The sequence below is a fragment of the Myxine glutinosa genome, chromosome 1 (genome assembly GCF_964187855.1).
Source record: "Myxine glutinosa chromosome 1, kmMyxGlut1.1, whole genome shotgun sequence".
In the NCBI taxonomy this organism is placed as follows: domain Eukaryota; kingdom Metazoa; phylum Chordata; class Myxini; order Myxiniformes; family Myxinidae; genus Myxine; species Myxine glutinosa.
In genome coordinates this window covers 425,612,055-425,623,171 of record NC_136261.1, presented here as the reverse complement: position 1 = coordinate 425,623,171, position 11,117 = coordinate 425,612,055, and the positions used below count along the sequence as shown (strand labels likewise).

Sequence of the window (11,117 nt, the reverse complement as noted above, 5' to 3'; positions counted from 1 at the left end):
GTCTTGGGTCTTCGGGGTCTTTTGGGTCTTCGGGGTCTTTTGGGTCTTCGGGGTCTTTTGGGTCTTCGGTGTCGTCAGGGGCTTTTGGGTCTTGAGTCTTTTGTTTCCTCTGGGTCTTAAAGAGTCTTTGGGGTATTTTGGTTCTTCAGGGTATTTAAGGGTATTTTGGTTTGAAAGGGTCTTGAATAGTCTTTGGGGTCTTCAAGGTTTTTTGGGTCTTTTGATTCATCTAGGTATTTTGGGTCTTCAGGGTCATTGTAGTCTTCAGGGTGTTTTGAGTCTTCAGGGTGTTTTGGGTCCTCAGGGTGTTTTGGGTCTTCGTGGGGTTTTGGGTCTTCGTGGTGTTTTGGGTCTTTGTGGTGTTTTGGGTCTTCGGGGTGTTTTGGGTCTTCGGGATGTTTTGGGTCTTCGGGGTGTTTTGGGTCTATGGGGTCTCAGCAGTCTAAACGTAATTGATAGGGTTAATGAAGAGGGTGTTAATTTTATTTGAAGAAGAAGAATACGTTTGCGTTGCATATAAACAAACATACAGAATGACATTACGACAGACTTGGCATTTAATATGGAATATGTTTTTTGTGGGGGTGAACTTACTTTTCAAGATGCCTTAGAACCAAAAGTTCATTGGAATTATGTCGAAATTATTCTAGATTTTGTTAATGTGACCTTTAAAAGAAACAAAAACCACATTTGACATTTCGAAACAAATAAATTGATCCTTGAAAGTGATGTAAACTGATATCGAAAACAATTCAAGGACAGTATGTTAAACTTCTGTACGTTTTCCAGAAATATCTCTTTATTTTGCACATTAGCCAAAAACTTTTTAACAAAAACAAAAGTTAAATTATGACTGGGATTACGGACAGTAAAATTACATTTCAGTACTTCGTGTAGCCCCCACAAGCATTCAGGAGAGCACGTACACGTTGAGGCATGCTGTTCACGAGATTTGACAAGGTTTGGACAGGAATCGCTTGCCATGCAGTGACAAGCGCCTGCTGCAATTCACGCATCGAGGTCGGCTGCTGGTCCAAGTGGTCGATTTGACGCGTTAATTCTGCCCACAAGTTCTCTATCGGATTCATATCCGGGGACATGGCAGGCCACTCCATATGCTCTACACCACGGTCAGCAAGAAAGTGTTGGATCATGCGAGCATGATGAGGCCGTGCATTGTCATCTTGGAAGACAAAGTTTCTGCGAAAGGCTGCACGAGCAAATGGAATCGATGTTTCTTCCAGAATGGCCCTGTACTTGAACTGGTTCAGGTTTCCATTTCGAACAACCAGGTCAGTTTTGCCCCCTGCATGAAAAGCAGCCCAAACGGTCACCCCACCACCTCCAGCTTGGACTCTTGGCACTATACAATCTTTGTTGTAGGCTTCATGCACTTGTCTGCGCACTCGGGCATGGCCATCTTGACGATAGACCAGAAATCTAGACTCGTCACTGAAGATCAAGTGATTCCAGTGTCCTGGCTGCCATTGATGGTGCTCTCTGGCCCACTGCAATCGGCGCTGGCGGTGTTGTCTGGTCAGGCGTGGCTTTCTCAGGGGACGCCTGGCACGATAGCCTGCTTGAACCAGTCGTTGGTTGACTAGCCTTCTGGATACAGGCACATTTGTCAGTTGCTGCCACTCAGCCCAAAGCCGAATAGCTGACTTGGTACGGCCATTGCGGACTAACCGGTGCAGCTGGCGATCATCCCTCCTTGTGGTTCTGCGGGGACGTCCTGGCCTCGGTATTGGAGTAGGGACACCCCTCTGAGCATTTCGTTTCAGGATCTTTGACACCTGACCATGAGTGATGCCATACTGCTGAGCAATAGCACGCTCTTTCATGCCGTAATTTCGTAAAGCCACCACTCCATGACAAACAGCATTGTCGACTTGATGGACCATCTCCAGAGGAAGCGGCAATATCTTTTGGAGACATGCAGCAGTTGTTTTCCACTAATACAGAACGCAACAACCCTTGTATACCAGACTGTGAAGCCAATCGTCAAATGCACCTGTCCGTACATTTTGCCACGCCACCTGTGATATAATCCTGCTGTTGACTTCTTGCTGCCGCAGACAATCAGTGACATGGTTCTTTTAACAAATAAATCACCAAAGTGTAAAAGAAACTCACCAGATTGATATACCAAGTTAAGAAAGTAAAACCAAGTCAAGGAAAAAAAAAAATCCATATTAAATGCCAAGTCTGTACATAACCATATACGTTTACTCTATGATAATGAATATATGATATTGTTGCAGATTCGGGTCGGCGCTCCCCTTATCAAGGGGGAGGGGGGTTAATCCACTTGTAATAATAATAATAATAATAATTCATTTATTTTGTATAGCGCTTTTCCAGAAGCCCAAAGGCGCTTTGACAGAGTGGCAAACATAATGCATAACAATACATGAAAACAACAATTGCAAAAAGACAAGAATCAATAGGGAAATATTTAAAGCAAAAGGAGGGAGAAGGAGAAGAGATAGTCAGGGGTTAAATGCTGTGGGTTGAATGTTGAATGCAGTGTTGAACAGGTGGGTCTTTAGTGATGTTTTGAATGTGGTGAGTGAGGAGGAGTCTCTGATGGTGTGAGGTAGTGAGTTCCAGAGGGTGGGAGCAGCGATGGAGAAGGCCCTGTCCCCCCAGGATCTGAATTTGGTCCGGATGGAGGGGGTCAGGAGGTTGGTACCAGCAGAGCGGAGGTTGCGGGTGGGAGTGTGTCTGGAGAGGAGGTCAGCCAGGTAGGATGGGGCCAGGTTATGGAGGGCTTTGTATGTCAAGAGGAGGATTTTGTACTGGATTCTCTGGGGGATGGGGAGCCAGTGAAGCTTGTAAAGGACGGGGGTGATGTGGTCACGGGTCTGGGAATGGGTGAGTAGACGGGCAGCGGAGTTCTGAATGTATTGGAGTTTATTGGTGATTTTTGAGGGTGAACCATAGAGGAGGCTATTGCAGTAGTCCAGACGGGAGGTGATGAAGGCGTGGATGAGGGTTTCTGCAGCCGTGGAGGAGAGGGATGAGCGGAGACGGGCAATGTTTTTCAGGTGAAAGAAGGCTGACTTTGTGATCTGTTTAGTGTATTTGTCGAAGGAAAGGGTTTGGTCAAAGATGACGCCAAGATTCCGGATGTGAGGGGAGGTGGATACTGGGATACCGTCGATGTTGAGGGCAAAGTTATGGGTGGATTTTATGAGCGTTTTTGGGCCAATGATGATTATTTCAGATTTATCACAGTTAAGCTTGAGGAAGTTGATTTGAAGCCAGGATTTTATTTCAGTGATGCAGTTTGTCAGGATAGAGTGGGTGTCGGTGGAGACGGACTTGGTGGAGATGAAAAGCTGGATGTCATCGGCGAAGCAGTGGAATTGGAGACCATGACGGCGGATTAAGTGACCGAGCGGGGACAGGTAAAGGATGAAGAGGAGGGGGCCAAGAACTGAACCTTGGGGGACACCTTGGGGGAGGGGAGCAGTGGGGGATTTGCAGTTATTGATGGAGATGAACTGGCATCTGTCAGAGAGGTATGATTTAATTCAAGAGAGGGCAGTGCCGGTAACGTTAAAGGTGGATTCAAGTCGGGTGAGGAGGATAGTGTGATCGATGGTGTCAAAGGCAGCGCTGAGGTCGAGGAGGACGAGAATGTTGAGGTTGCCAGCGTCAGAGGAGAGGAGAAGGTCGTTGGTGATTTTGAGGAGAGCAGTTTCATTACTGTGGTTGGACCGGAATCCGGATTGGAATGTTTCATACAGGTTATTGGCAGAGAGATGATGTTTGAGTTGAGTGGCTACAGCGCGTTCCAAAACTTTTGACAGAAAGGGTAGGTTGGAGATGGGTCTGAAGTTGTTTAGGGTGTCAGGGTTTAGACCAGGTTTTTTTAGAATGGGGGTAACAGCAGCAATTTTGAGGGAAGGTGGGACGATGCCTGTAGACAGGGAGGAGTTTATTGTTGCAATGATAAGTGGAGAGAGAGCAGGAAGGGAGGCTTTGACAAAGCTGGAGGGGATGGGGTCAAGAGTGCAGGTGGCAGTTTTCATTCCTATGAGGAGTTCAGAGAGGTCAGTAGGGGAGATTGGGGAGAAACGAGACAGGGGATGGCAGGACAAGGGGGGGCAGGTGGTTGGAGGGGGAGCGGGTGCGGCGGTGGTCAAGCTGTTGTAGATGTTGTCAATTTTGCGTTGGAAGAAAGAGAGGAAGGAGATGCAGTTGTCTACTGTGAATGACTGGGTGGTGGTGTTCAGGGGGCGGAGGAGTTTGTTTATTGTCGAGAAGAGTGCTTTTGGGTTTCCGGAGCCAGAGTGGATAATTTGAGAGTAGTAGGCAGAGCGGGCGCGGGAGAGGGCATCTTTGTAGTGTTGTAGGTGGTCCTTTTAGGCTTGGGAGTGAACTGTGAGACCCGTTTTATTGCGGAGTCTTTCAAGTTGGCGAGCACGAGTTTTCATCAGGTGGAGTTCAGGGGTAAACCAGGGAGCAGAATGGGTGAAAGAAACTGTTTTGGTTTTTACAGGCGCAAGCTGGTCAAGGCAGGAGGAGAGAGTGTGGTTGTAGTAGTCAGTGAGGTCGGAAGGGGTGTGGAGGTCAATGAAGGGAGAAGTGGACCTTTTTTCAGAGAGGGTGGATGAGAATGAGGTAGGTGAAAGAGCGTTTAGCTTACGGAAGTTGATTGTGCGATAATGCCTTGGTGTTGGGGCGGGGATGTTGATGGTCAGAGTGATGGCTAAGTGGTCAGAGAGGGTGAGGTCGGAGCCATAGAGATGGTGCAAATTTAATCCAGTGGAGCAGACAAGATCCAAAATGTGACCACGGATATGGGTAGGAAAGTCGACATGTTGAGTGAGGTTAAAGCAGGTGAGTAAATCAGTCAAGTCAGTGGTTATTGTGGAGTCAGTGGAGTCCATGTGGATATTGAAATCACCAAGGAGGAGGATTGAGGGGGAGAGGGAACATAGCTGGGTCAGAAAGTAGGAGAGGTCAGACAGGAATGATGGGTGTGGTTTGGGAGGGCGGTAGACGACAGCCATGACTGACTGCGTGCGACCAGAGAGTTTTAAAGCCAGGTGTTCAAATGATGGAGCAGATGAGATGGAGATGAGGTTGGTCTTGATGTCTTGACGGTGGATAACGGCAATTCCACCACCTCGGCCCTCCGAGCGTGGTTTATTGACGTAGGAATATCCATTGGGTGTGGTGAGGTTAAGTGTGTAGTAGTCCAGAGGTTGTTGCCAGGTTTCGGTGAGACAGAGAAAGTCCAGTTTGTTATCCAGGATGTATTCGTTCAGGATGAGGCATTTGTTGTTGAGGGACTGGGTGTTGAACAGGGTGAGCTTGATGTTGTTTTGAACAGCAGGGATGAATTCAGGTGATTTAGCCAGGGTTCGTAGGCAGGAGGTGCGATCGTGTGCGTTGCTGTGACCAGGTGCGCTGGGACGAAGAGTGAGAGTGCGCTGAGCCGACCAGAGGACGGGGATGGAGTGACCTGATTGCAAATAAACAAACTTACGACCGGAGCCACGGTGAATTTACCTGGGTCGTCGGAGGAGTCCATTTGATTTGATGGCAGAGATGCATGATGGGGTGGAGCAGGTATTGAGCAGAAGAAGCCTTGCGGCGGAGTACCTCAGAGCCATGCCAGGCAGGAGCGAAGGGACGAGTACGAGGCCAAGGTCGAGGAGGCAAAGCGGCAAACGCAGCGGCAAACGACTGCAGCCGCTAATCAAGACCACAGCGGCAAACAGCCACCGCCGCAAACAACGGGAGCGGGCCTGAGGAAACAGTGGAGGAGCCGGGCAGGCGAAGCCAGGAGCAGAGCCGGGACCAAGCAGAGGGCAGACCCAACGGTCAAAAATCCGCCACGCCACCAGAAAAGCAAACTATGTGCAATGGCCCAGTCGGAGAAGCGGCGAACAAGTAACGCCAGCGTCGTCTCCAGACCGGACCGGAAATGGGGTAAAAAAATCACAAAAATCACTTGTCTTTTAAGATGGCCGTCCCCCAATCCTGGAAGCTATGTTGTCACTTCCGGTCGGAATCAGCTCGGTTCATTGGTCAATGAAGTCCCAAATACCTACGTACTAACCCGACCGTAAAGCGAGGAGATAACTCCCACCCGAGCCGCAGCGTTAATGGATACGCCGAGCGAAGCGAGCCGTGACTCAGGCCATTAACAAAGACTAACCCGATCCTGAGCGGTTCCGAAATCGTGCCACGGATACTCAATTTGGAAAAGACGCAAACGATCGAATAAGAGGAAACCCAGAAAATAAGAAGAACAAAGAGTGGGTTTATTAATTATATACAAGAACCCAAAAGAAGAACGAAAGGAATATACAAGAGCAAAAGGACACAGGGCAAGCTTAACTATACAGTCTTACTTACAACCCCGGACAAACAGACAGACACTCACACGGGAAGGTAGTGGTAGGGGAGGAAGGTCCAAGCGCAGATGGTTCCAGGCGTTGAGGTCCGGCTCCAGGTGTCGACTCGTACCGTGGCGAAAACCCGGGCAGGCAGCTAGCGCGTATCGTTGGTGCACGCTCGGACCTTACATATGGCGGGGGGAAGTCCTTCGCAAGTCCGTATGCGCAGTTCCTATGAATTCATATGAATTAGGAATTCCCCAGCGCAGCTCGTTCCAACGCAGCTCTCTCACAACGCAGGTGTCCGTGCCCTCTCTGTTAGTGCGGCTCTCCCACTCACTCTGCGCGTGAACTCCTTACTCAGCTTCTCTCCCTCCTCTCTTCCCTTTTCTCTCTGTCCTCTCTTCTCTTCTCTGTGAAAAGGCGCTGTGCTTGCGCTTATATAACGCGCTTGGAAAATCCATGCGCGCTTCATCGAGCCACGCCTATCAGTGAGCTTACCTCAGCTGCGATTGGTCAGCGAGGGCTCACCGGCTCCACCCTCGACGGCTCGTGGATGAGGCCACACCTCTTCTCGTGGCTCCGCCCCTTCTTTCCTTGAGCCGACCGCGTGTTCAATGGCGTTTGAATGCAGCGAACACTGCTAATAAAACCACGTGAGAGCATTGAGAGGGACAAGCCCCATCTGTAGGTGGGCATGATGGAGTAGCTTGGAGAGACAGAAGTTCGAATGTGATGAATGGGGCCTACCTTATTTGATTAATGCAACGCAGATTCAACGATTGGGAACACAGCCTCAACTAAACACAGACTAAAGAAATAACTGAAAGTTCCTATGGTGTCCTACTTGTTGCATATGGACTAACTATGGGTGTGACCTTATTAAATGCTGGGATATTTACAAGAGTTATTATTGTTCCCCGTCGCATAGTGGAGCGAATGGGGGACTATAGTTTTCCCCTCCGTCCGTGTGTCCGTCCGTCCATGCGTGCGTGCGGGCATGCGTGTTTGCGTGCGGGCGTGCGTGCGTGCATGCGTAAGCAAAGGACCGCATTCGAATTTGGTGTGTGGGTGCAACCCACGTCAAAATCCAAGATGGCCGCCGCCATGTATGTCTGATGCCATGTATGTCTGAACCTTGTGAGATGAATATCTTGAAAAATAAGCGAAGTACCAACTTCTAATGTGGTGTGTGGCTGTATCTAGGCACAAGGAAGAACGCTGTTTAAAATTGAGTCGCCACATCAAAATCCAAGATGGCCGCCGCCATGTATGTCTGAACCTTGTGAGATGAATATCTTGAAAAATAAGCGAAGTACCAACTTATAATCTGGTGTGTCGGTGTATCTCGCATAAGGAAGAACGCTATTGAAAATTGGGTCGCCACATCAAAATCCAAGATGGCCACCACCATATGTATGTCTGAACTTCGTGAGTGAAATATCTTGCAAAAATAAGCGAAGTACCAACTTCTAATCTGGTGTGTGGGTGTATCTAGGCAAAAGCAAGAAGGCTGTTTAAAATTAGGTCGCCACGTCAAAATCCAAGATGGCCACCGCCATGTATGTCAGAACCTTGTGAGATGAATATCTTGAAAAATAAGCGAAGTACCAACTTCTAATCTGGTGTGTGGGTGTATCTCGGCATTAGGAAGAAGGCTATTGAAAATTGGGTCGCCACGTCAAAATCCAAGATGGCCGCCACCATATGTATGTCTGAACCTTGTGAGCGAAATATCTCGAAAAATAAGCGAAGTACCAACTTCTAATCTGGTGTGTGGCTGTATCTAGGCACACGCAAGAAGGCTGTTTAAAATTGGGTCACCACGTCAATATCCAAGATGGCCACCGCCATGTATGTCTGAACCTTGTGAGATGAATATCTTGAAAAATAAGCGAAGTACCTACTTCTAATCTGGTGTGTGGGTGTATCTAGGCATAAGGAAGAACGCTATTGAAAATTGGGTCGCCACATAAAAATCCAAGATGGCCGCCTCCATGTATGTCTGAACCATGTGAGCGAAATATCATATCAAAGCATGTTTTCTGCATCTTCCACTTTGTCAACTCACATCACTTCACCGACGGGGGACCTAGGCGTAACGCTTGTTTACAAGTATTTACAAGTGAGGGGTCCTCAAAACCGCAACAATATGATATGAATAAGGCTTACGATACAGAGTCATCCCTTGAACACCATCAATGGATTCCCCAATATTCGCTGTGGTCATGGTTTGAATTACGCTGAGGTAATGTGGAGGCATTTTGTGGGTATGAATAAGGCTTACGAAAATGTCAATGGACCCAGAGGTAAAATGTCAAGTGTACCCCGAAGTGATGTGAACGGAGTCCGAAAGCACGATATGTTCCTGGGTGTCATGAGTTATCCACCGATTTGCGTTTCACGTCAACCATTAAGGTCAAAAGAAAACGAAGCATATGCAGAGGTGTGGGAAAATAACGTTAGGCGGGAGACCAAACCTGAAAATGCTGAAGACCAAAGCTGAAATTGGAAAAACAAGATAGCCTATTGTCGGGCAACTCCGGTTAACACCAGGGTCGTGGATGGCCTAAGCGGTTTATTCGGAGGCAAAAACCAAACACGGATTTCACTATCAAACGCGGGAGGAAGAAGGAAAATGGAGGCTGCGGCAAAAGATTACCTTCAGCGCACCGACATATCTCCGGTCCTGTAAGGCGATTAAATCAAGCGGGCACAAGTTTAACGGGGACTAGAAAATAATTCAAGGGTTTATTGTCCCCCGTCGCACCGCAGAGCGAAAGGGGGACTATGGTTTTCCCCTCCGTCCGTGTGTCAGTCCGTCCATCCGTCTGTCCGTGCGTGCGGGCATACGTGCGTGCGTGAGCGAAGGACCGCATTCGATTTTGGTGTGTGGGTGCAACCCACGTCAAAATCCAAGATGGCCGCCACCATGTATGTCTGATGCCATGTATGTCTGAAAATTGTGAGCTGAATATCTTGAAAAATAAGCGAAGTACCAACTTCTAATTTGGTGTGTGGGTGTAGCTCAGCATAAGGAAGAACGCGATTGAAAATTGGGCCGCCACATCAAAATACAAGATGGCTGCCACCATATATATGTCTGAAACTTGTGAGCGAAATATCTCGAAAATAAGCAAAGTACCAACTTCTAATCTGGTGTTTGGGTGTATCTAGGCACAAGGAAGAAGGATCTTGAAAATTGTGTCGCCACGTCAAAATCCAAGATGGCCGCCGCCATGTATGTCTGAACCTTGTGAGCGAAATATCTCGAAAATAAGCAAAGTACCAACTTCTAATCTGGTGTGTGGGTGAATCTAGGCACAAGGAAGAACGCTGTTTAAAATTGGGTCGCCACGTCAAAATCCAAGATGGCCGCCGCCATGTATGTCTGAACCTTGTGAGATGAATGGTTTTTTTTGTTTTTTTTTGTATACAAGATCGAGGCTCGTGAAAGAGCAAACATTAATCACACAAAAAGACAAACCGATGCACAAAACACAAAAAACAAGGGGAGTGGCACACAAGATGGGGAGAGAGGGGGAAGGACACAAACACAACATTTGAGAGCAGGGACATCGGGAGGACTTGGGGGGAGGTGGGAGAGGAATAAAACATATGAACACTGCAAGGACTCTGGGGTGAATTACCGGGGGTAGAAAATATCAAGGTTTTCGATGGGGGAAGATAAGAGATGGTGGTGAACAGCTGTTTTAAAGACCTGGAGGGAGGAGTGGGATTGAAGGGAGTGGGGGAGTTTGTTCCAGAGGCGGGAGAAAAGGGGAATGAAAGAGTGAAGGTGAGCAGAGAGCCTAGACTTTGGCAGTTTAACCATAAGAGGGTTGCAGGCAGATCTTGTGCGACCTGAAGGAATATTGGGGGGACAGAGCACAGAGAGAGCTGGGGGAGCAAGGCCGGAGAGGAGTCGGTAGAAGACAGAAAGACCACCAACCTGCCTGCGGTGAGTGAGTGAAAGGCCCTCGGAGTTGACTACATCGCAGGAGATTCCAATGATTCTGAAAGCTTTGGCCTCAACAGCGTGAAGTCGAGCAAGGTGTGAGGCAGGAGCACCAGCCCAAAGGGGGGAACAGTATTCCATTGAGCTGTGGATGAAAGCCTTGTATGTGGTGAGGAGCTCAGGTGTGCCATGGAAGGACTTCGCACGACGGAGGATGCCCAGTCGGTGACTGGCTTTGGAGGCCAGCTTGGAAATGTGGTTTTCCCAAGAAAGATCATGGCAGATAGTGAGACCCAAAAGCTTGAGCGACAGAACTTCTTGGAGAGGATTGTTGAGAAAGTAGATGGGAGGGTTTTCCAGTCGGTCCTTTCGGAGAGACATTGTAAGAGTGTGAGATTTGTCAGGATTGAAAGACATGTTCCACTTGTTTGACCAGTCTGTGATTTTGTACAGGTCTGCAGAGAGTGAGGAGGCTGCAGCTTGCCGATCTGGGGGATGAGGAATGGAGCGGCAGATAGTGGAGTCATCAGCAAAGAGATAGAGAGGATTTTCCAGAGAGTCGGAGAGATCATTGATGAAGACCAGAAATAGCACAGGGCCCAGAACACTACCTTGGGGAACTCCAGCCAGAACAGGAAGGGAAGATGAGAGAAATACATTCAGGGCCACACATTGCCTACGACCAGAGAGGAAATCCGCAAGCCATGAGTGGAGATTTCCCTGAATACCATAGGAGGTGAGTTTGGTGAGCAGACCTGGGTGCCAGACCGTATCGAAGGCACGTAATATGTCAAGTGAGA

At 48.3% G+C, this 11,117-nt stretch overlaps 1 protein-coding gene and 1 long non-coding RNA gene across 3 annotated transcripts in view; one reads left to right on the top strand and one right to left on the bottom strand.

Moving 5' to 3' along the window:
• LOC137411091 (E3 ubiquitin/ISG15 ligase TRIM25-like) overlaps positions 1-11,117 on the bottom strand; it is a 212,658-nt gene that overhangs the window by 73,519 nt on the left and 128,022 nt on the right. The window contains exon 5 of one of the 2 annotated variants that reach the window (XM_078770640.1): positions 5,552-5,765. The exons of the other annotated variant lie outside the window; for it this stretch is intronic. Coding sequence (XP_078626766.1) covers positions 5,713-5,765 — 53 coding nt within the window. The 3' untranslated portion in view covers positions 5,552-5,712. Of the gene's footprint in view, positions 1-5,551; positions 5,766-11,117 lie in introns of those variants that run through there. 2 annotated transcript variants of the gene reach the window in all.
• Positions 1-11,117, top strand: part of LOC144889637 (uncharacterized) — a 55,346-nt gene that overhangs the window by 8,197 nt on the left and 36,032 nt on the right. The gene's annotated exons all lie outside the window — the stretch shown is intronic.